The sequence below is a fragment of the Podarcis pityusensis genome (genome assembly GCF_964106645.2).
Source record: "Podarcis pityusensis genome assembly, chromosome: 6".
Classification (NCBI taxonomy): domain Eukaryota; kingdom Metazoa; phylum Chordata; class Lepidosauria; order Squamata; family Lacertidae; genus Podarcis; species Podarcis pityusensis.
Window position 1 is genome coordinate 56,324,026 of NC_138030.1, and position 24,943 is coordinate 56,348,968.

Below are 24,943 nucleotides of genomic sequence, written 5' to 3' on the forward strand. Positions count from 1 at the left end.
AAAGCTGGGACCTTCTGTACGCAAAACCCTGGCTCTATCACTGAGCTGCCAAAATTCTCTGCCTTCTCCAAAATTCTAGTTTGTCCCAGCAAATTAGTTGTTGAAAACCAGGGAGTAGATGAAAGGTAAGGACAGTGAATTAGCTCATAACGGATGCTCCTGATCAGAAAAAAACCCCTGCTGAATTGAGCTTTAGGAAAGTTGAAAGAAGTTTAATAAAATAGAAACCTTCTGAAAAGCTGAAGAAAACAGATTTATTTTAGAAGTGCAATTACAAATGTTATAATACAAAGGTATATGAAACGAAAATTCAAAACAAATTAAATAAACATGAATGTTCAAGCTTTAATCACAATACATGTACCAATAACGAGTGCTCTGTTGCTTTAATCTTCTTTGAGTGCATACATGATATCATCCTGGCTAACATTAAGTCGAACTCGCATGTGGATATATTTACTATTAGAATCTGTTAGCAAGAGTCTATAGGCACTAAGCCGTGACACAACTGCCAGTGCGTCTGATACAGTAGGAGTTTGCAGGCCTTCAATTCTACACAATGCAACATGCTGATGAAATATCTAAAGAAACAAAAAAAGGGGAGTGGGACTTGGTTTATGAAAACACAGGAAGCATCAAAGCGAATAAGTGATCTCCTTCCTTTCTTGGAAAAGTATGGAAACCAATAAGTTATAAACAGTGGTACCTCGGGTTACAAACACCTCGGGTTACAGGCTCCGCTAACCCGGAAGTAGTACCTCGGGTTAAGAACTTTGCTCCAGGATGAGAACAGAAATTGTGTGGCGGCAGCAGGAGGCCCCATTAGCTAAAGTGGTACCTTGGGTTAAGAATGGTTTCAGGTTAAGAACAGACCTCCAGAACAAATTAAGTTTGTAACCAGAGGAACCACTATATATATTTATAGCTCAATAGTAGTAGAGCACATTTTCCCTATGCATTTAGTACTGAGGTTCAATGGTGAACAATTGCTAATAGAATTCAAACCAGTACCATTTTATTTTATACAACATTTGTATATTCTGAACCACAAGTTTTTAAATAAGTTCCCCATACTGAGTCTGTGACTGCTTTATTATTATAGCCACCATCCAGTAAACTGACTTGTTTTCAACATCTATGATATATTTTGGAAAGTGGTTTGTCTGTCCATCCATCTGTTGTCAACAAGTTCACACACCTCTCAAGGTATTTTTACCAAACACAGCACGAGGATTTCCAAGACGGGGGTTGCAGCTGTCAATGTTGGGACACCAGATGCCATTTTGAATCAAGATGGTGGACCAAAACATCACTTTGGCATGACTTTGCACATGTTTTTTGGCATAGGTTCAGCTGCCTCTGGCAATATCTTTGCCAAACTTGGCCACAGGGATTCCCAAGGTGGGGGTGCCAGACTTCATCGCCATTTGAATGCCAGGCACAATCTTGAATCAAGATGGCAGAATCAAATGTGATTTGCCTGATTTTGGCATGGTGATCCACACTCACAAATTGCATTATCCATTTAAATAGCACAATATTTTTTTCATTTCTACAAATTCCCACACAGTGCCAGGCACTCCCTGCTAGTATACAACAGGTTTATGAGTTTAAATAAGATAGCTGAACAGGAAGAGGTTAAAAAAAGGTGGGCTGGATATTCTTTTAATGTTATTACTGGTTTGATTTCTGTAATTCTTCAATTTTACTGTACAATTGCAACATCTGAGCTTACCTTTTAGTATTATGGTTCTACTGTATTTGAAGCTTTGTGACTTACATTGTATATTGATTGTTAGAAGTCATTTTGAGAGAGCTTTTCCCCCCCAAGAAGAGGCATATAATATTTTAAACTAACGAAAGCAAAAAGCATGGAAATTTTTATCTATGCATATATGTGAATTGTAGCCTACGTGTACAATAGGTTAAATTGCAATGACCTACATATGTGCATAGCAACAGTCAAAGGTGCACTCTTTGAATATAGCTAAAGCATTCTGGCTGAGATAGTAAACAAATTCAACATACAATATTTTTAGATTACCTGCTGAACTGTAGACTCTTCCAGTCCTGACCTGCGAAATTCTGCAATGGTTGCTTTTAGGAAAATTTGCTCATACAGTGAAGCGTTCCTGAAAGAGAACAAAAAGCCCCCAAAGCTTAATTAGTCATATATAATTAGTCATATATTTTACTGTGTAACAGATATGATTTGGCCTGAAAAGCAGCGTCTAAACCTCTGATGTAACGGTATTTGCATCTAAAAAATGTGTATTCAGAAAGTTTAATTAACCATAGGTCTGAAAGAACTACAAATACCCAGCATACAAAGGTTGTTCATTTTGTCAGAAGAGAACTTTCTGTAATTTGAAATTTTTAATTTTACAATTGCAATTCTCAGTGTCGCTCTATCCAAATAGAGAGAGCGCGCACCTGTATATCCTAACATTCGAGCTTCCTAATTCTGCCACTTTCAACAACGTAGCAAGCAGAAGCTGAAACAAGGATATGAGTTGTACAGGTTAGCACAAACTGGTTTGACATGTTAGTACTGAACCACTAAATTAGTTTTGGTACACTAAAATTTTAGAACACAGTTTGTGCTGTGGCAGCTATTAAATCAATCACTGGAATTTGCTTCAGATTAGATGCTATAGAATAATGTGCTCCCTATACAGATGCAATCATTGTATAACAAGTTCATAGGTGGCTGCTACAGCATGATAATCAGAATTTGCTCTCTGGGACCTCAAGCAGAGAAGCTACACAGCTAATGTACTACTGTACATTACCGAATGGCATGTATATAAGGTGATGAGAACATTTCATCTATGGCTTCCATAATGTGTGCCATGCTGACCAATCCACGGACACTTTTCTGACTAGGAAATTCGCAGATCTCAGCGGCCCTTCTGCAGATATCAAGGCAACGTCTTGCATCACCAGATAAAGCTGCCACCTAAAACAAAACAATAAAATTTTAAAACGACAAAGTTGTTGCAGTCCTAGTGTCCCACAAAGCATAGTGCAGTTTTTCAATGTTTCCTTCCGAAAAAGGTAATAATCCTTTCTCTGTCTTCCTGTCAGATCAGAGAGGATGCAGAAAGGGGGAGGAAGGAAGTAGATAACTCAATTAACTCTCCCCACCAGTTATTCCATCCTCCATTAACAGGCACTGCTGCCTCCTTGCTTCTTTCCACATCTCTCTATGTGGCTTATAAATAGCCACCAGGAGGAGTCTGGAGTCTCCTCTTGACCCCACCCTTACCTTACCCACCTGCAGCCAATCCGGGCTAATTACAGTTCAGGTGACTCACAAGAAAGCAGCTGGTTGAGCAGCTTCTTCCCCACAACATTACATTTATTATTGGATTCTTATTCTTTATTCTTAAATCCCTTGGTTTCCCAGCCTCTTCCATTTACCCTTGTTAACTTTGCCTCTCTCACTCTTGTTGTAACGCCCACAGGAACAAGGAACTGCCTTTTTGCAAATCATCATTTATGTGCAAAATAAAAATATACGCAGCCACAACTCAAATGACTTTTATATGATTTTCTGGCCAACCACTGCTAGTCATTTCAAACACAGGCATTTAGAATTCAGACTAAATATAAAATTTATGTTTGTTGCCCATTGATATGTGGTCTCTTTATTTCTGGTGGTTTAATTTATTATTAAGGCCAGTGCTAATTGCCACCAGATTTTCAAATACAGTGGTACCTCTGGTTACAAACGCCTCATTACGTTTTTTTGAGTTACGAACGTTTTTAACCCAGAAGTGACTGTTCCAAGCTCTCGGAGGCCTCGGCAAAGGCCTAGAGCCAGGCCTCGACATCCGAGGGGCCTACGGAGGCTCCACAATTGGCCTCCAGCCGTGGGAGCTCTCCAAGGCCTCCACGAATGCCCGGAGCCAGGCCCTGACACCCGCAGGATGCCCAGCAGGTCACATCCCAGCCCCAAAGTTAGGTAAGGAACGCTTACCTAACAAAGACCAGGAGCAGTGAAGCTGTTATGAAAACAAAGATGAGCCTGGGCTGAAAGGCCCTTTACCAACCCTTGCCCCACCCCCAGATGTAGCAAGGTGGGTGGCACCTAGCCAAGTAAGCCCACCTACCCTATGGGAGGGGGGAGTGGAACATTTTGGGATTCTGCAGGGGATTTGGGGATTTGTTTACGTGAGTCTGCCCTGTGCCTTTGTCTCTGCTTTGCTCCTTCATTTGGGGGACTTCTGGGGGACTCTGCCTTCTGCCATTGTTTTGGGGATTGTGTGGAGCCCAGTTCAGCTTCTGGCTGATTGTGTGACTGCAGAAATGGATAAAAGCTCCCCATCCAAACAATGACTATCATCAGTGCATGTAAGAAAAAAAATAAATGTTAATTTTTTTCATCTACAATGCTGTCTTATTTATTTTATTTTATTGTACGGTACACTGATTATTGCCTTCATTTTATGGATCAATGGTCTTGTCAGATAATAAAATTCGTGTTAAATTGCTGTTTTAGGGGGTGTTTTTCATTGTCTGGAATGGATCAATCCACTTTTCCATTACTTCCAATGGGAAAGTGCGCTTCAGGTTAAGAATGCTTCAGGTTAGACACTTCTGCTTTTGAGATGACGGCGTAAGCAGACACGCTGAGGAGCTCTGCAGCAAGAATGAATTTAATTCTAAATTATATACTGGAAATGTGGGAGATTACAAGGGGTCAAAAAACCTGAATGTATTGTGCCATATTAGAAGCAAAAAAACTTGTCTTGATGAATTGGAAGAGCCGCAAAAAGATCCCATTGAGCACATGGATTGACAATATGGACAGACTAGTTACCTACGAACGAATCACATATTGACGCAAATTAAGAATGGATAAATATGAAGAAATCTGGAAGGAATACTTAAGCGATAAGGCGGACAGTGGTGGGAAGTAGGGGGAGGAGAGGTGGGGAAATATTGTTAAAAAGGTGTAGTTATAGGTATATCAGTACTCAAATCTGAATTGTTAAATTGTGTTATTAGTGTTATTGTGGTTTTTGTTGTATATTTTTTTCTGGTTGTTGTTTGTATTGAAAAAATGATTAAATAATAAAAAAAAAATGCTTCGGGTTAAGAACGAACTTCCGGAACCAATTAAGTATTTAACCTGAGGTACCACTGTATAAAAACAACATAGACATGCCTGTCCGTACACCCAAGTTTACCTTTCTAGAAACAAGCTGAATTGCATCCTCTTCAAATGCTTTCAAATGGGTCATCCTTGATGAGACAATCTGCTGTAACTGTTTATAGGTATATGGCTGGAAGGACATTCTGGTAAGACCCTACCAGTGAAGAAAACAGTGAACATTTAATTGCTGGTACATCTCAAGAACTTGCTTAACACCCAAAAACATGTTTCTCCACTGTGAGCAGAGACGTTTCAGACTGAATTCTGACATTTAAGGTGACAGCCAACAGTGTTTATAGCCTGCTTGCAAAACAAGACTTCTGGTTGCATAGATGAGTTCTCCCCTATGCAGCCCCACCTCCACACCCCAAAAACTAGCTCCTAAGGGTTGGAAGAACCTCCAGAGCAGATGCTGGGGGTGAATGGAGGCTGCAGAGGGAGCCCCTGCCATGTCCACTAGGCACAGCATTGGATCTCACTCTTATTGCTTGCCACCTACCTTCCTACAAGCAAGTGGCAGGAGCAATTCTTATCTTTACCATGTCTGACCATGGTATTCTGCTCACAAGACAAGAAAAGAGGCATATCCAAGTACAAAGAAGTTATATCTTCATGGAACCAACAAAATACATAGCATGGCCAACTGTCAGAGGTGATGGGAGTCACAGGTTGTCCATTCCATAATATATAGATGGTCTTAATCCAGCTATCCAAACAAGACTGACAAACCCCCTGGCTGCTCCAGTGCGTGTGTTCAGACACAATTCTGGACATTTACTATAGTTAGGGAAATTAATTTGTGCATCTGCTGCATGCTAGTACATGTAGCCTGAGTATTCATGCATCACTCCATCCTTCCTCCGAGTGATCAATGGTATCAGTTAATATCCAAGGAAATTTACCAACGCTCTGATTTCTGGACACAATAAAAAATTCTGCATAACTACAGCAGTAAAGCCGAAAATACATACCAGCCTGCTAGCTACTCTGTTCATCATAATTCTCTCTGGCAAATCCATGGTGTTAGCAATGGCCAAGACAATCAGTTTGGCATATTTCTTGGTTGGCCAGTCAAAGAGGTTGTACATCACATTCTGTTTTCGGGTCCACAGGAGATCAAGCTGGAACAAGGAAGAAGGGATGACAAAGTTACAAGCTCACATAAAATGGTCTACAAAATATGTGGGAAATCTGGTTTCAATCACAGGTTTGAACAGATTTATGTAACCTTGGGCAAGACTTGATCTGTTACAGATGGCACATAAGGGGGATACAGAATAAAACACAGACATAGTCAGCATTTAAATGTACATTGTGTTGTTTTAAAAAATTATCTCCCTTTACCCTCTCTACATATAGCTAAATGTACAAAATGGGGATGTTTCCTTTTTGTCAGCAATAAATTTGTCCTTGCAGAACAAACAACCTCATGGGTAGTTGAATCCCAAGGCTGCAATTAAGCCAGTTTCATGGTACAGATCAAAAAGGCAACAATCCCCTAGTTTTGGAATACATATACATCAGGTTAAATTTATTTATGATGCTATACAAATCCTAGCATTACCTCATCTACAACAAGTATTATGGTTTTCCTTTTAGGTCCTCGCTTGCAGAATGTCTTCTCCAGCAGCTCAGCAGCATGGACTGCAGTTGCCTTCTGGCCTGTCAGTAACTATACACGATTAAAAAGATGCTGAAGTTACAACCCAGCAATAAGTAGTAACTCATTCTGTTTTACCAATAGCACAATCCTATACCAATAGCACAATCCTATCCATTTCATATGTGAAATCCAACTACTGTATCTTAAAACTGCAAGCTGCTTTTGGGGTGCCTTGGCAAAAAAGGCAGCATATAAATGCAATAAGGTAATGATAATAAAAAATGTTTTCGCAAGCAAGCTGTAGAATGAGAGCAGCCTTCGCCAACCTGGTGCCCTCTAGATGTTTTGGAGTGCCAGCTGGAACTGATGGGAATTGTAGTCCAAAACATCTAAGGGCACCAGGTTGACAAAGGCTGAATTAGTGGGCTAGTAGTGATTGGAGTGCTTTTTCGGTGGAATTGTTTTAGCTCCCTCTTCTGATCTGCAGAGGTAAGTCAAGCATAAGGCCCATCTGCTTGAGCAGTTTTAGTTAAAAGACTTGGAAAATCTCTTCCCAAACATAACAAAACATGCACTCACGTTCAAGATCTGCACGTAGGCTTGATGGGGATCAGTCAACTTCATACCATTGATCTCTATACACTGGAAAGACGGTAACTCGTTGTTTTCAGCTGCCTGCTCAAGACAACGAATGACCTCATGAACAGTTGCTGTTTTACCTGTTCCAGGAACTCCAGAAATGTACATGCACCTGAAACAGGAAGAGCACCTATGTTGTAAATATGTAAATCTGAAAGGCAGAGAGAATCCTGGATCCTATGTTCCTAATATAAATGTGGCCTTACTCTACATTAGCCCAGCTTTGCCTGCTAGGACTTTAACCAGCTCTTCAGCACCCTAGGCAGAAAGTCTCTCTCTGAAACCTTTACTCAATCTATATAATACTATTATTAACTGAATATGCTGGAACTTGAACATGGGAGCATCTGCATATGAAACAGGTGCTCTGCCACTTTTCTGCACTGGACTTAATAAGCTCTCTTTTTCTCTCTCGATTAGCTCCTGAAGAACTTTGAAACAGGATGTGCTTATTTAACCACTCCTAAAAGCCTTTTCATAAAGATGAAACTACATGCGGGTTCGAACCCACATGTATCTTTTAAAAAGCATCTGCCTCTAAGCACAGTGCCACAAATAAGCTTTATTATAAATCTCGGAAACTGTTTACTTTTTGGGGGTGGGTGGGGACTGGCATGATCTCCACATTATTATTTTTTAAATGAAACCCAGGTGTTCACAAGCAGCTGTTATGCTTCTCACTCATTTGAGCTAATCCTGCTCCCTCCCACCTAAGACACTCACCCTCCTGTCCCATCAATGAGTTTGCTTTCTATAAAGTTATAGATATCCTGGAACTCCTTTTCACGGCAGGGCAAGGACTCTGGGACAGCAGATACATGCAGCCTGTTTAAAGGAAAACAAAAGGGCAAGAGGGTTACCCAAGTGCCTTGTTACAAGCTTCTAAATCCCAGAAGAGGTAATGCATTCTTATCTAGATATGCAGAATACTCTAAAGAATGATTATTTAAATATTAGGGCCCCGAGACTAAAAAATATAAAATGAAATTGAAACTGAATACTGAAACCAAGTTTTCACACGGAATACTAAGTATAAATCTATTTAAAAGAGAGAAACATGACTTGTACTGGAACCATAAATACCCTTTACACAACCCATCAAAAGTAATTCCCAGTTCTCCTCACTTTATATATAACGTCCCCCCCCCCTTTGCTAAATATCAAGAACCCCTCACGTTACCTTATCCTAGCCTCTTCCAGCACATTGCCAGGCTTCTGTGTGGTTTGATTTCGGCTGCGGATTCTGGGGGTAGCATTACGTGGGGTCTTGGGGGTTCTCGGCTCAGGCTGCAGAGAAAACTCATATCCATAAATATCAGTGCTATTGTTTTGAATATCAGCCAGAGCACAACTGGTCTCAAAATTTGTATACACCAAACATTTAAAGATATTAAGATCCCAAAATAGTAGAGATATACTTAAGTTTGCAACCAAACTTAAGGAGTTAGTTAAACAGGGAAGCAACAGATTGTTTGTTTGTTTAAAAATGGTATGAGAAATTCTGGGCCTGTTCATATTGGAAAAAATATCACACCAAATGAAAACCCTATTGGATATGGCTTGTTCTGTTAATTTCCTAACTGTGCAATCCTATACGTGTCTCAACTCAGAAGTAATTAGTTCAATGGAGCTTATTTCCAGGTAAGAGGGGACTGCAGACTAACTTACCATTCATCACATTTACTAAGGTAATAATGCTCAGAATGGAGAACCAGTTAAACATAAACAGTTACCATATTTTTCGCCCCATAGGACGCACCTAGTTTTTTGGGGGGGAAATAAAGAAAAAAAATTATTTCCCCCCCCCCCCAGGTGCGGGGCTGGGGAAGCCCGAGCTTTGCGAAACGTAGAGCTGCGCGAAACCCGAAGCTTGGGGCATGCTGAGCTCAGCACGCCCCAAGCTTCTGGGTGCCGGCAAGCTCTCCGCTAGCCTAGGGAGAGCCACGCGGCTCTACCACGGCTAGCGGAGCGCTGCGCGAAGCCCGAAGCTTGGGGCGTGCTGAGCTCAGCGCGCCCCAAGCTTCTGGGTGCAGGCAAACTCTCCGCTAGCCGTGGGAGAGCTGCGTCTCCCACGGCTAGCGGATAGCTTCCTGAAGCCTGGAGAGCAAGAGGGGTCGGTGCGCACCGACCCCCCTCGCTCTCCAGGCTTTAGCGAAAGCCTGCATTCGCCCCATAGGACGCACACACATTTCCCCTTCATTTTTGGAGGGGAAAAAGTGCGTCCTATAGGGCGAAAAATACGGTGTATATTTAAATAGGATGCTTTTCTTTCTTCTCTGTTTTCTAGTACATTCCCAAAGCTCCCGAGTAAAGATATTTATAGATTCAGATATATTTTAAATTTATTTAACTGGTTAATGTTTATATTTTATTACGCTTGAAAATCTTGAAAACAATTTAAAAGAAAAAGCAACTGAATGTAGTAAAAGTAACTAGGGATTCTATAATGTTTTGAAATTGTATTGTGGCTTAAGCTTTTCATTGTATGCCAAATAAATTTTTCAGGTCTTTAAGGCACCACAAGGCTTTGTTGGTTTTGCTGCAGCAAACTAGCATGGCTAAGTATTTCACCTTTATCCAAAAGTTAGATTTCAAGCAACAGGATTAGGTAAGAGGAAATAATGGGTCCCAAGAAAGAATGTTGAGTCCTTCCTCTCTGGAGTAGCTCAGTTGGTTGGACCATGGTGCTGATAACGCTGTGTTTTTACATGAGTAGAATGTGTCCTTTTATTTAAAATGCATCTCTGGGTTATTTGTGGGGCATAGGAATTTGTTCTTCTTCTTTTTCAAAATATAGTCTGGCCCCCCGCAAGGTCTGAGGGACAGTGAACCGGACCCCTGCTGAAAAAGTTTGCTGACCCCTGAACTAGATGATCCTCAGGGTCCCTTCCAGCTCTACAATCCTAAGGTCCTATGAACACCTATGTGCTATCTGTGGCAAAGCTCAGCGTAATAAAACAAAGGTGGTCTTACTTTCCCCCCAGCAGAGAGTCACAATGCAGAGAATTGCGCCCATGCTTCCATGTCATTATACAGCTAAGAAACAGAGCCACTGTCTTCACAGATTGCTCTCAGCTACTACATTATGTTCTTGAGCACCCAAGCTTCTGAACAAGGCAGTTCACTAAGTTCATACAACTGCTCAAAGTAATTAGAGATCAACAAAAAATGGCAGAAGTCTCTACTTACAGTGTTGCTTGGACCCTTGGCAGGAGTCCCAGCAGCCGCTTTCCTTGAGATTTTTGGAGTAGACCTCGCTTGCCTCTTAGGTGTACGGAGCACCTTGAAGTCTTCACCTTCATCATCGCTGCTACTTGAATCAGAACTTTCCAAGGGGAAAATGTCATCCTCTTCCTCTTCATCCTTCTCAACTGTATTAAAAAAACTTAAGGCAAATGGATTTATCACCTCTTATGTCCTGTACACTAATGTGTTTTAAATAATTGCAAGTTCTTTGGTCGGACGGTATCAGCCGAACAAAAACTGAGGCGGCCGTGACAGCAAAGATCAATACTTTTACAATGATGGTACAGTTTTGAGAAACCAGAAGAAGAAGAAGAAGAGAAGAAGGGGGTGATAACATTAAGGTACACCCCATATGATGAAAATATACACTGTTGGTTCTTTTACTATGTCCACATCAGCTCTAGACAAGAAAACAGAAGCGATATTGTCAGGGGTTCAGGAGCAGAGGCAAGGGCAAGGGAGGAAACAGAGAGCGAGGGAGAGGAGGCAGAAGAAAAGATGAGTGATGACGACGACCCGAGATCTCCGAGTCTTTCCAGTGAATCAGAAGATTCACAGAAAGGAGCACCAGTGGCCAGGGCAAGGGGGGAGCCTAGGGGGACACCCCAGGAAGATAGAGCCAGAGGGGACTCAGAGGGGAGCAGTTGGAAATCAGGACCAGCGTCACCGCCAGAGAGCAGGGAAGAGGAAGGGCGCCAGGGATCAAGCGCTGGCAGCTCACAACAGGGGGGAGGGCACGAGTCAGGAGTGGCCACACCTCCATCGGGGAGCGAAGAAACGGTCAGACGGAAGGTGGAAGGTTGGGCGCGCGTGCCAAGTTCAAATGCACAGGAAGGTGGCGCAGTAGGCAGCCCGGAAAGGGAGCCAGGTCCTAAAGCCCGCCGAAAGGAGGGAGAAGAGTCAGGGGGGTCAGCGTCAGAGGAATCCCGGAAGGAAGAGACCCCGGGGGGCAGAGGGACCCAGAGAAGAACAGTCAGGCGGAAAAGGTGGAGCAAGGCTAGGATATTAAGTTGGTGTACAAGGGGCGGAGACTCAGATGGAGCTTCGCCGATCTAACCATGAGACGTAGAGTTGCACGCAGCAGCTTGAGAATGGAAACTGTAACTCAATAAAGACTTTTATTTAATGATCGCTGGCTAGCGTGATCCTCTGTGAGCTAGGATCTGGAAGCAGCTCTGACAGTAAGCTCCATCTCTAGATTGTGGGCATCTACGTCCTCGCGGAGAGGAGAGAAAGCGGGTGCCTACTAGCGAGCTCACGAACGGCAGACAACATGACGGCCGAACAGCAGATAGTGGAACTCAGAGAAGCAGTGACACGACTGAATGCCGAGGCTCTTGCATCCAGGAAGAGAGAGGAGGACGCAGCTGCCGCCTACAGGGATCTCCAGGTCAGGTTGGAAGTGCTTACGAAGCAAGGGCAACTGACACCCAAACCGGAGGGGATTGGGTTGGGGAGACGAACAGGCGGTCTGGTCTCTCACTTCGATGGGAATTTGCAACAGTACCCCAACTTTAGAGCAGATGTAATGTGTGCACTGCAACTGCTGAACAAAGACTTTAGAGATGAGCAAGAGAAGGTGGGATTCATCATGTCCCATTTGCATGGAGATGCTAAAGCATGGCTGCGCAATTTGTGGAGAGATAAGGATCCGGCGCTCCAAAATGCGGATGCCTTTATTAAAGCGATGGATGGGTGCTTTTTATCAAGCATTGACGTGGATCTTGCTCGGCAGGAGATACATGGACTGAAGCAAGGGAGGGCCAGCGTAAGGCAGTACCATGCCCGCTTTTTCGCTTTGGTCAGTGCCCTGGAATGGGACAGAGATTCGGCTCCTGTAAGAGACCTGTTTTGGGAGGGATTGCACGGCTCGGTTAAAGATGAAATTGCGAGGGGGGAGAGACCCCGGACCACGCAGGAGATCGTTCAGAGGGCGCTGGCGGTGGGGGTGCGGCTGGAAGGACGTCCGTGGAGCAGGGACGAAGGGCGTGGAGGGCGCGAACCAGCCAGGGGCTCCTCCTTCCTTCCCAGAGAAGCAGCGCGTGCGCAATCCACGCCTCCGCCAGGAGGAGGAGCGGAACCTATGGAGGTTGGAGGTGCAAGGGCTCAGTCAGCAGCCAGAGCCCTAGCACCGGCAGCAGTGAAAGCGAAGCCTCCTAGAGGGAACAGGAAGTGTTACATCTGCGATGATCCACAGCATATGGCGAAAGAGTGTCCCCAGAGGCTCCACAAGCACACTGCAGCCTCAGCAATGGTAACTGCAGCAACGCAGCAAGGACAACCACAGCAGGGAAACGAAGGAGTCTGGTTGGAGGAAGAGGCACTGGGGCCCAGCCAGACGTGTCAGTGAAGCAGTCCCCAGAGATTTTACAGCCCATGGACCCCCTCCCGCCCAAACCGGTAGTGAAGCTCACCGCGTCGCTCCAGCTGCCCAATGGAATCACCATGGACGTGCCAATCACCATTGACTCCGGAAGCAATGCGGACTTTATAGGGCAGGACTTTGTCGACCGGCACGCTATACAGTTGCTGCCTGCCACGCTGCCCCTGCAGGTTGTCACGGTGGATGGCAGGGAGCTGCTAGGGGGGCAAGTGGTGAAGCAGACGCCACCAATGGTGATGCGACTTGGGAATCACAGGGAAATCATCAGCTTCAATGTCACTCAACTATCGGACACGCCCATTGTATTGGGCATGAGTTGGCTGGACAAGCACAGCCCGACGCTGGCTTGGTACCAGAGGCAGCTGACCTTCGGCTCTTCCTTTTGCGCTGAACACTGCATCGTGCCCAGGCAGGAAGGAGGGGAAGAGGAGTCACAGCTGCAGCTAGGCACGCTGCAAGCGGTTCCCCACAAGTACGCAGAATTTTTGGAGGTTTTCTGCGAGAAAGAGGCAGACAGGCTACCCCCCCACAGACCATATGACTGCAAAATTGACCTGCTGCCGGGGGCGGCGCTACCCAAAGGGAAGCTGTATTCCATGTCTGAGGACGAACTGCAGGAACTCAAAGAGTTCATAGATCATAATTTGGAGCGCGGTTTCATCCGAGAGTCCAAGGCAGCGGGGGGCAGTCCGGTATTCTTTGTTAAGAAGCGGGACACGCCCCAAAAAAGACTTGTAGTGGACTTTCGCATCTTGAACAGTGTGACCAAGCCATCGGACTTCCCCATGCCCCGAATCGACGACCTCCTCGCAAAGGTACGGAAGGGCAGAGTGTTCACCAAGTTGGACCTGCGAGGGGCATACAACCTCATTCGCATGCGGGAGGGAGATGAGTGGAAGACAGCCATGTTCACGCCCCTGGGCACCTACGAATATAGAGTTATGCCTTTTGGATTGCAAAATGGCTCCCACGTTTTTCAAGCTTTCATGCATCACGTGTTGGCGGGGCTCCTCTACAAGACGTGCGTCTGTTTCTTGGATGACATCCTGATCTTTTCGGAATCGCAGCAGGAGCATGACAGACACGTCAAGGAAGTGCTGAGCAGGCTACAGCAACATAGGCTTTACGCCAAGCTGGAGAAGTGCCAATTCGACGTGACCGAGGTGGATTTCCTGGGCTACAAGTTGTCTGATAAAGGGCTCGCCATGGACAGCGCCAAGGTCCGAGCAGTGTTGGATTGGAAAAGCCCATGCAACCGGAAGGAGGTCCAACGGTTTGTCGGCTTCGCGAACTTCTATCGCAAGTTTATCAAAGGCTTTGCGATGCAGACAGCGGCCATCACGGACACGCTCAGCTCCAAGAAAAAGAAGTTCATCTGGACAGAGCAGGCGGAGCAGTCCTTTCAGGCACTCAAGCGTCTCTTCGCGTCGGAAGAGCAGCTGCTTCATGTCAACCCCAGCAGGCCGATGAGGGTGGAGACAGACGCTTCGGACAGAGCCGTGGGAGCAGTCCTGCTGCAGAAAGACCCGCAGGGGGTTTGGAGGCCGGGAGCGTTTTACTCAAGGAAGCTCAGCAAGTCCGAACAGAACTACACCATCTGGGACAGGGAGTTGCTGGCCATTCATGCAGCGTTCAAAGCGTGGAGGCACTTCCTGATCGGCGCCAAGCACACGGTGCAGGTCTGCACGGACCACAAGAATCTAGAGCACTGGCGCACGGCACAGTTCCTGAACCAGAGGCAGATACGTTGGGCTGAGTTCTTTGCGAATTTCGACTTCCGAATAGAGTATGTCCCGGGGGACACCAACATCATGGCGGATGCTCTCTCCCGTAAGCCACAGTATCTGGAGGAGGCAACGCCAGCGGCCGCCATGCACATCTTCGCACCGACAGTGTGGGCGTGCGCGGCGGCAACAGTTGACCTGGATGCGGTGCGACGAGCGTTGCAGGATGACTCCTTCGCGCAAGCAAAGATGGCAGAGGTGCACAGGGGCACGGCAGCGACCGACGAGTTCCAGCTGCGAGATGGTTTGCTCATCCGTAAAGGGGCCATCTACGTGCCGGGAGACGAACTTCGCGCCAAGGTACTGCAGCAGCTGCACGACGCGCCCACTGCCGGGCACTTTGGCAAGGAGAAGACGGTGGAATTAGTAGCCAGAGACTTCTGGTGGCCCGGAATGAGAGGGGAAGTCGCGGACTACGTGGCGAGGTGTGACACCTGCCAGAGGTCCAAACCAGTGCACAGACCGCCGGCCGGACTGCTGGAACCGCTGCAAACTCCGTTCGAGCCATGGGAGAGAGTGGCCCTGGACTTTGTCACGGATCTGCCCAGCTCGAGGGGCAAGACGGCTGTGCTGGTGGTGGTGGATTTGTTCTCCAAGATGGCACATTTCATTCCGTGTGCGAAGGTGGCCACGGCGGAACAAACCGCCAAACTGTTCATAGACCACGTGTTCAAGGTTCACGGTCTGCCGCGGTCTATTCTGTCCGACCGAGGGCGACAGTTCATCTCAAACTTCTGGCAGAGGCTGATGGGCTTCCTGAACGTCAAGATCAACCTGGCGTCGGCTAGACACCCGCAGACCAACGGGCAAGCGGAGCGGGTCAATGCCATCATGCAGCAGTACCTGAGATGTTATGCGAATCAACAGCCTGCGACGTGGGTGGATTACCTGCCTCTCGCCGAGTTCGCCTACAACAACACGAAGCACGTGTCCACGGGGGTCACGCCGTTCTTCGCCAACAACGGGAGGCACCCTAGAACCTTCCCGGGACTGGAAAGAATGGGGGAGGGGGAGCCGCAGACAGCAGATGCGTTCGCGTCGGAGTTGCAGGAGGTCCACGATCAGCTGCGGCGGCACCTGGAGCTGGCTAAACACGCATACAAGGTACAAGCGGACAAACACAGAAGGGTTGGCGAAGAGATCCATGTGGGAGACTGGGTCTGGTTAGCAGCCCACGCAGTGCCGGCCAGGTCGTTGGCGAAGAAGAAACTAGGGCATAAACAACTGGGGCCCTACCAAGTCGACGAACAGGTCAACCCGGTGGCTTTCAGGCTGGCTCTTCCGGAGGGTTCCAGAATGCATCCGGTGTTCCACAGATCGGTGCTCACTCCCTACAAGGCACCTCACAGGTTTCAGGAACCAGGAACGGCACCGGGTCCGCTCCGAGAGAGAACCGGGCAAGGGGGAGTGGCACAGGAGGAGCGCATCAACGAAGTCACGGAGATTTTGGACTCCAGATGGGGGGAAGAGGGGGTAGAATACCTTCTCGCCAAGGAGGGCACCCCGGCCAGTGCCAACAGCTGGGTGCCGGGCTACGCTTTAGACGAACCTCTGCTCAAAGAAGAGTTTCATGCCCTCTTCCCACATAGGCCAATGCCAGCAGACTTTTTCGACGACTGGCTTTTCACGCCCACGCTTTCAGCCAGCACGTTCCGGGGGTTCGACTCGGACGAGGAACCGACACGAGACGCCCGTTCCCCAGAGGGGTCACCCTCGGGATCTGCTTCAGAACCCTCGTATTGGTGGGATGATCGACCAGAGGAGCAGTTCCGCAGAAGGTGGCTGGAGGGTCCAGGACGAGCAACGTCTCCAGAAGGCAACGAGGGAGAGACGGACATGGACGTTTTCGGGGACGACCCGGGTTTCGAGCACGGCGGCACAGAGATGGAAGCGGAGGTGACCGTCGTCAACGAGAGCAGGGAGGAAGAACCGGAAGACTTCGGATGGCGGCCCGCCACGGGAAGCGAACTGTATCCGACATTCGTCCCCCTGACACGGCAGCACCCAGATCCCGCACCGGAAGGAGGGGAGGGGGGAAGAGGGGGCTTCGAGGGGGGGATGGATGTCAGGGGTTCAGGAGCAGAGGCAAGGGCAAGGGAGGAAACAGAGAGCGAGGGAGAGGAGGCAGAAGAAAAGATGAGTGATGACGACGACCCGAGATCTCCGAGTCTTTCCAGTGAATCAGAAGATTCACAGAAAGGAGCACCAGTGGCCAGGGCAAGGGGGGAGCCTAGGGGGACACCCCAGGAAGATAGAGCCAGAGGGGACTCAGAGGGGAGCAGTTGGAAATCAGGACCAGCGTCACCGCCAGAGAGCAGGGAAGAGGAAGGGCGCCAGGGATCAAGCGCTGGCAGCTCACAACAGGGGGGAGGGCACGAGTCAGGAGTGGCCACACCTCCATCGGGGAGCGAAGAAACGGTCAGACGGAAGGTGGAAGGTTGGGCGCGCGTGCCAAGTTCAAATGCACAGGAAGGTGGCGCAGTAGGCAGCCCGGAAAGGGAGCCAGGTCCTAAAGCCCGCCGAAAGGAGGGAGAAGAGTCAGGGGGGTCAGCGTCAGCGTCAGAGGAATCCCGGAAGGAAGAGACCCCGGGGGGCAGAGGGACCCAGAGAAGAACAGTCAGGCGGAAAAGGTGGAGCAAGGCTAGGATATTAAGTTGGTGTACAAGGGGCGGAGACTCAGATGGAGCTTCGCCGATCTAACCATGAGACGTAGAGTTGCACGCAGCAGCTTGAGAATGGAAACTGTAACTCAATAAAGACTTTTATTTAATGATCGCTGGCTAGCGTGATCCTCTGTGAGCTAGGATCTGGAAGCAGCTCTGACAGATATGAAATTTCTCATGGCAGATCCCAAACTCTTGTTCTAGAAGTGAACTCTGTGTTATTGAAAAAAGCTACAAATGCCCATCTATTCAAAGATAGCTTAATGCAAGTGTGGGAAACTTCAGGCACCAAATGCAGCCCCTCAGGCTCTCTCTGATCTGGTCCTCAGGGATTCCTCTTAGGCCACCCACCTCACCAGCCTTGCTCCACCCTCCTCAGGTGCTTTTGCCAGGTAGAATGTGCCCTTTAACTGTGAAAATGCTTCTTGATTGCCTGGATGAAGTATGGAGAGATGTGGGTGGGTGTAGAAACCTCTGACTTCTTTGTGGCCAGAATGTAACCTACTGTACAAAGGCATGAGTCACAGCCGGTGCCCCATGCACTTTTGCCTCTGGTCTTCCACCAACACTGCAAGGTAGCTATCGGAAGAGTCTCCATGAGGAAATGTGGCCTTTAGGTTAAAGCTGGGTTACCCTCCCTGGCTTAATATGTGTGTGTGTGTGTGTGTGTGTGTGTGTGTGCATACAAGTGCACGCAGAAACACTCAGACAATCCTTGCACGTTCATTTCTGTAACAAAGCAGGCTCCCCTGGGCTGTGAACTGCCTGTAGCCAAACCGTCTCTAAAAAGAATACATTCTTACCTAAGGTGTTTTGCAATGCGGGCAGAAGTTGCCTGCACACATTTCCTGCGTGAACGAGGAGTCAGCGTTGGGCTCATGGCTTCTGGTTCTTCACCCAATCTGCAAGGGAAAATGGGAGGTTTTTCTGACTTCTTCATAGTGATAAGACACTGTGCCTTGATTGACAGAAAGCACTAGCTTTCTGAGTTCCCATCGATTGTCACTTCAGCATCTTACTGTAAAGTTTAGCACCACAAAAAAGTCAGCTATAGAACTCACACAGTGAAGCCAATATTTCTTGCTCTGAGCACTTCAGCTTAGGCATGTAGTCTAGAAATCAGTTATCAATCAGTGATCTGGTTCACACATAATGACAAGCCAAACTATACTGGGGCCATGCAAATGTGCAGTTTGGACAACACACTACGCCAAACACTGGCTTAGCTCAGCAAGGTGCAAGAGTAGAAAAAAACACTGGGGAGGAGCAAAGTCGCTGCAGACTCCCCTCCAGCAGCCCGCACATTTGTGCAGTGCTGCAAAAGCAGAGCTGGGCATACTGTGATGTGTGAACCCGGGCAGCATCTATATTGGCTGAAGGAGGGTCATCCATCCATGTTGCCGGTTACATGATACAGAAATTACCAAACCTCTGTATACTATATTGTCCTAGATATGAATTTATACACATAATAAGTAGAACTGATGTAAAACTGCAGTGATATATTTTTAAGCCTTCTTAAAATTTCACTTGCTTAATAAAACAGAAGGGGATATTCCTTAGGGCAAACAAATAAAAGATCCACAAACACCTCTAAAGATCACCCACCTTGTCTTTGAATTGACCTTAGGAATGGCTGCTTGGCTCTTTGAGACTCTGGATTCTTTGGCTGCCTTGCAAATCTTATCCTGTTTGTTTACATCATTTGAACTAATGGGAAAGAAAAACATAAAACATGCCTCTAAGAGATTTTTTGGGAAATAAATGTTAAAATTCATTTCAGTAAATTCTCCCTGGTTTTACCATAGGAAAACAATCTGATGATACTGCGATTTACATTTTTAAAAATTTTATCCCAACTCTGGGATCACTTTGCAATGAAGGATGGGTTAAAATATTTCAAAATAAATACCCACAAGCAGCCTGGCTCTTGAGAATAGCACCCTATACATCCTTACCTGGAAGTAAGTCTCAATTGAATTCAGTGGGACTTACTTCTTACTAGACTGTGTAGGGTTGCACTGTCCATTTCCTAATTTTTCATCCCTACCTTTAATGCCTTTTAAATATTTTCTGAGTAGCTGCTTCAAGAAGGAAATAGTCAATGTGAGTAAAATATACTTTACATATAAAACTATCAAAATACATTCGTACCTTGGATCCCCAACACCTTGCAAATCGAATGTTTTAGCTCCCAAATGCTGCAAACCCAGAAGTGAGTGTTCCGGTTTGCGAATGTTCTTTGGAAGCCGAATGTCTGACGGGGCTTCCGCAGCTTCCGATTGGCTGCAGGAGCTTCCTGCAGACAATTGGAAGCTGCGCCTTGGTTTCCGAACGTTTTGAAAGTCGAACGGACCTCCAGAATGGATTCTGTTTGACTTCCGAGGTACCACTTGGAAATACCTGTTTTCTGTAAGATGGAGAAGCAGAGTCTGGAAGGCGTTTGGACTTCAGAAAAATAAGTGATTTGGATTTCTCAGTATCGACTGGTCAGAATCACCTTGTACATGAGGTTTTTTAATTTTTCACTCTCTCTTTAAACAGCAGACCCATGTACCAGATCATAAACTAATATTGGAAAGTCCCAATTTCCAAAAGCATTTTGTCATGCAGCCCAGAGAGTTGCTCTACAAGATCTTCATCTTAGTCACTATGTATAACTGGTCCTCAGCCAGCATGGCTGATGGACAGGGAGGACAGGAACTGTAGGCTACCCCTGTAGGGCAGGTGCTATTTGTATCTTAGATTTATTATTACTGCTAAAAATTAAACCTTTTTGAACGTTTATCGATCTGCTGCACAAACAAAAGCAAATTAATATTAATGTTCTCAAGCAAAGGTATTCTACCTCAAGAATCTTTGTCTCTTATTTCAACAGAATTTTTTTGTTAGATTAGTGTATGTCACACAGATGGCCACATTTAAGGGTTCGGGACAGAATGCTGACACTTGCAACTTACTCTGTGGCATTCCTTTTCACAGCAGAACTCCTGGCTTTCAAACTTGAAACTTGGTCACTCTGGCAAGGAGATGATAAGTTTTTGTTGGGTCTTTCAGACTTTCTTCCCAGTGGTTTGATGTCTAGGAAGAGGTTTCCCTCAGCAACAGCAGCACAGGGTATTTTTGGAGGAGAACCTTTAATGCCAGTAAATGTCACTTTTCGTTTGAGGGCAGATTGCTCCAGAGGCTCAAAGAAACCATAGTCTAGAAGCTCAATCATATCTTGCTCTGCCAGCACTCTTCCAGGTTTTGTTGGACCTAAAATCCAAAAGTAGCAAAATGAGTAAGTTTTTAGCAAGGCAACAATCAGTTTAGAATTCACATGTGCCAGATGGTCTAACAAAAGGTTTTCCTTTGGTTAAGAGAACTCAGTTAATAGAGAACAGAACTTTCAAACAGGTCGGCTACAATATGGCTCAGAGTTCAACCACTTTTTTGCTTTTGGAAAACAAATAGGTTTGTGTGGTTTTTACTTAGCACACTTGATCCCACAGTTCCTAGCAACGCAATCTCATTATTTATGTTTCTATGTCCAGTACAATAAAGTGGCAGGACAGAATTCTATTCCCTCTCAATCACAAGCTTCCAAACCTTTGTGGCAAAGCAACAGAAGCTCCACTGTTACCCCACAAAATCAAGATTGCTCTTCTATAAATGATATAAAACTGGGTGCTAAATAAGACATAATCCAACATGACACAGATTCCATGTCAGGTATTTGATTAGCTTTATTTGCACTGAACACATACAACTGCGATCATAAATTTGGAGACCACCACTATTGACATTATTCAACAGGGGCTCAAAACATTTGTTTTGATTACAAATCTGTGATTCACCACCACCACCACCACTTGAACAGGCATCCAAACTGAGGTAATATCAGTTGAACAGGAATTAACTGCTGGGTTCAATTCCCAAGATGTGAAATGCAAGTTTTTTTTACCCAGTTTTGGGCCATTTCCCCATCCCCATCCCACCTTCTGAAAGGTCCTCTCACACGCAATACATACCTTTCAGGGGACATAAATCGGTAGCAGAAGTGAGCAGAAAACAGATGATTTACCCCTTGTCTGAGTACAGCACTGGCTATCACCTTTTGTTAACCATGGTTCCTACTATCAAATGTATTAGCTACTTGTGAGAGAACACCTGTTTTCATGACTAAGGTCCAATCATGAACATGTCCAGTTCAAGGATCACAGGTAGTCTGACTCACAGTAGCTTCCTCATCCAAAGACCTCATGACAGTATCTACACGATGGGTAGGCAAACTAAAGCCCGGGGGCCGGATCCGGCCCAACTGCCTTCTAAATCCGGCCCACAGGTGGTCCGGGAATCAGTGTTTTTTTACATGAGTAGAAGGTGTCCTTTTATTTAAAATGCATCTCTGGGTTATTTGTGGGGCATAGGAATTCGTTCATTCCCCCCCCCAAAAAAAATAGTCCGCCCCCCCCACAAGGTCTGAGGGACAGTGGACCAGCCCCCTGCTGGAAAAGTTTGCTGACCCCTGATCTACACTAAGCAGGAAAAAACCCCTACCATATCAGTTTCTCCCCCAAAAACTACCAAGCAGAACAAGAGAAATATTATACCATTTTACCACATTAATTCCTACTTTAGAATTGTTCAAGGGTATTTAGACTTATGATCTTTACATCACTATTCATAAAATTCTCTCTCTTCAGCCCTAGGTAAAACATTTGTCAGCTTCCAGAGCTAACAATGTTTTTGCAGACAAAAATATGTGCAAGATCATTTGTGAACATACTATTCAGCTGCAGTTTTTTCTTTGCTCCCGGAGTCTCAGTGCCAATGGCTAGTCTTTGGGAACATCTCTGCTTAGAGTGCGAGGATTTGGAGGCAGAATGTCTTGATTCTACTTCCATCATGGCGGCGCTGCTTTTTCTTGTACTTCGAGTGACCTTTTCGGTTTCTACTTCCAGAGAGCAATTTCTGCGTGAAGGAGTCAGGTGGTGCACTTTTGCAAAATCAGTGTTGTTGTTTTTCATTTTCACAGAGTCTTTCAACTCTGCCAGTAAGCTAAGAGGCAGTGGTTTAAACTTTTTTCCATCCCAAGATTCTCTTACAAAGAAAATGTGTTCATCATTTGATAGGTCAGGCAATGCTTCCAATGTGGTCAGTGGAATAACCTAGAAAGGTAGCAAAATATCAGATGATTATTTGTTCAAAAGAGTATATTCAAAACTTAAGAACCGTGAAAATATGATGCAATCAATATAGCAAAACTTTCAATAGATCTTCAGTGCTATACAGTGGTACTTCGGGTTAAGTACTTAATTTGTTCCGGAGGTCCGTTCTTAACCTGAAACTGTTCTTAACCTGAAGCACCACTTTAGCTAATGGGGCCTCCTGCTGCTGCTGCGCCGCCAGAGCACAATTTCTGTTCTCATCCTGAAGCAAAGTTCTTAACCTAAGGTACTATTTCTGGGTTAGTGGAGTCTGTAACCTGCAGCGTATGTAACCTGCAGCGTACGTAACCCGAGGTACCACTGTACTAAACTTCTCCAGTTAATGTTTAAAGCATAACAATGACAAAAGGAAAGCTTTCCCCACACACCTATTAACATTTTCTTACAATAACGTAAACTCCTATCCTTAGAATTACCTTTCTGGTTTGAGTAATGGCACCAACTTGCAGTTTTCCTAAGACATAATTCTGTCTCTTACTATTACTGAAAAACCCAAAGGCAGTAGTTCCCAGTCAGCTAAGTACTGCAGACACTCTGTTTTCCAAAAGCCAAGTCATGAAACCCCTACTTCTGAAAATACTGATATCTCTGTGGTAGTTTTTGCTATGTGAATGGTGCCACCGTCCCTCCAATATGTCCCAGTGCAAAACCGGGCCACGTTCCCTCGTGAGTCACATGGTCCACAGGAGCATGGCACACCAAAAAAGAATGTCCCCGACAGTTGACAGATATGTGCCACGGACCCCAGGGTCCACAGACCCCAGGGGTCCACAGACCCCCAATTTGGAACCAGTGCTGTAAAGGGTGTATGTGTGGAGATTTCATGATGGAGGAACTGCCACGTTCTAAGCCTGCCAGCAAACAGGGGGCAGTGGGAACTTTTTCTTATTATTGTCTGCCGTTTTGCTTCCCACCTACCACTCCCATAAGCACCAATGGGGGAGCTTAGTATTCTGTGGCTCCAAGTATTGTGTAATCTACTCCAGCGCACACAGCTTTGGGACTATGGCCTTGCCAAAGTTAATCTAATTGCCATAGTTAATCTAATTAATCATAGTTAACCTAATTGCCCTGTATGGTATGTACTAGCTGTTTAGAAAACAAATACTGAACAAACCCAATGTGTTTGCATTTAGATGGTGATTCATTTCCAAAGTTCAGCATATATTGCTGGTAAAGCAGTCTGCAACACTTCAGTTCAAACAGCCTCACAAGTGAGATAGAAACCTCTGCCTTCTTGCTAAGTCAAAGTGAATATTTTGGCTCATGGATTACTTGAACTTCTCAAAGAATACTGCACTGTAAGATTATCAGCCAAACAAACACCATATAAGCATCCTGTGCCACAGCAGGGGACAATCAATATTTCCTGAAGCTGTAGGTAAGTCAAGCTGCAATGCCAATGGAAGACTATGAACTCCACTGGGATTCTTAGGCTCGTTTCTATGGCTTGCTGTGCCCAGATAGCAACTAAGCATCAACCCACACACTTGCTATTACAGAGGTGGCCAGCCTCAAAGATTAAACCCCTATGGATTCCCCCACCCAAAAAAACTTTTCAATACTATAAATCTGCATTATAACATTTCAACATACTCCCAAGGAACTTCCTCCTCTCTTGCCTTCTAACACATTATGTACATACTGTGACATTGCCAATGATATGTGTAACTGTTATGTCAGTATCCCGTTCAGGGTTTTCATTCAAAAATATCTCCTGTAGATCCTCTCTTCCCATGGATTTCCGTTGATTGAGAGGTATTTCTAGCAGGCGGGAGAACCACTCCACAACTGCACGCTTTTCATGAGTACCTGGAGTAGGTAAAAAACCCCACACAATTCAGATCTGGGATGGCAAGAGCACTTGAAGCCTTTTAGCAGTATGATGCTTTCTTACGTTTCACTAAATTAAGGAGAAAGTCAACGGCAGCAGTCAAACTTGGTATTTTCAGGAAAGGCATTCAATATCAACTAGCCCCCACCCCCAGCAGCCTTTATGCAAGCCTTGTTAAAAGGGGGGCAGATAGACACATGGATTTTGGAATCCTGTGTGAAACTACCACCCATGTGGTCCCAAAGACACCCTCACACAATAAAACTCATAACAGGAAAACACAAGAAATTTATTGGATAATAATATCAAAATGAATTAAAAATGTATATTAGGACTATTGTTGAACAATATTTGTAAATGAATGGAAAAAATTGAAGAAGAACAATTATATATAAAATGGACAAAGACAATGCGAAA

General features: G+C 45.6%; 1 protein-coding gene across 3 annotated transcripts in view; it reads right to left on the bottom strand.

Annotated features, from left to right (window-relative positions):
* Nucleotides 1–229: 229 nt before the first annotated feature.
* The window catches only part of ORC1 (origin recognition complex subunit 1), a 28,349-nt gene continuing 3,635 nt past the window's right edge, over nt 230–24,943 (bottom strand). For 2 of the 3 annotated variants that reach the window (XM_081010848.1, XM_081010850.1), the window contains exons 4-18: nt 24,338–24,504; nt 22,251–22,632; nt 20,440–20,737; nt 19,088–19,189; nt 18,283–18,381; nt 10,593–10,788; nt 8,584–8,690; nt 8,127–8,228; nt 7,344–7,515; nt 6,726–6,833; nt 6,133–6,282; nt 5,196–5,315; nt 2,793–2,959; nt 2,045–2,132; nt 230–581 (exon numbers count right to left, since the gene is read on the bottom strand). In XM_081010848.1, the coding sequence (XP_080866974.1) occupies nt 387–581; nt 2,045–2,132; nt 2,793–2,959; nt 5,196–5,315; nt 6,133–6,282; nt 6,726–6,833; nt 7,344–7,515; nt 8,127–8,228; nt 8,584–8,690; nt 10,593–10,788; nt 18,283–18,381; nt 19,088–19,189; nt 20,440–20,737; nt 22,251–22,632; nt 24,338–24,504 (2,453 nt within the window). In that variant the 3' untranslated portion in view covers nt 230–386. Of the gene's footprint in view, nt 582–2,044; nt 2,133–2,792; nt 2,960–5,195; nt 5,316–6,132; nt 6,283–6,725; nt 6,834–7,343; nt 7,516–8,126; nt 8,229–8,583; nt 8,691–10,592; nt 10,789–18,282; nt 18,382–19,070; nt 19,190–20,439; nt 20,738–22,250; nt 22,633–24,337; nt 24,505–24,943 lie in introns of all 3 variants that reach the window. The other variant, XM_081010849.1, reaches the window with a different exon arrangement.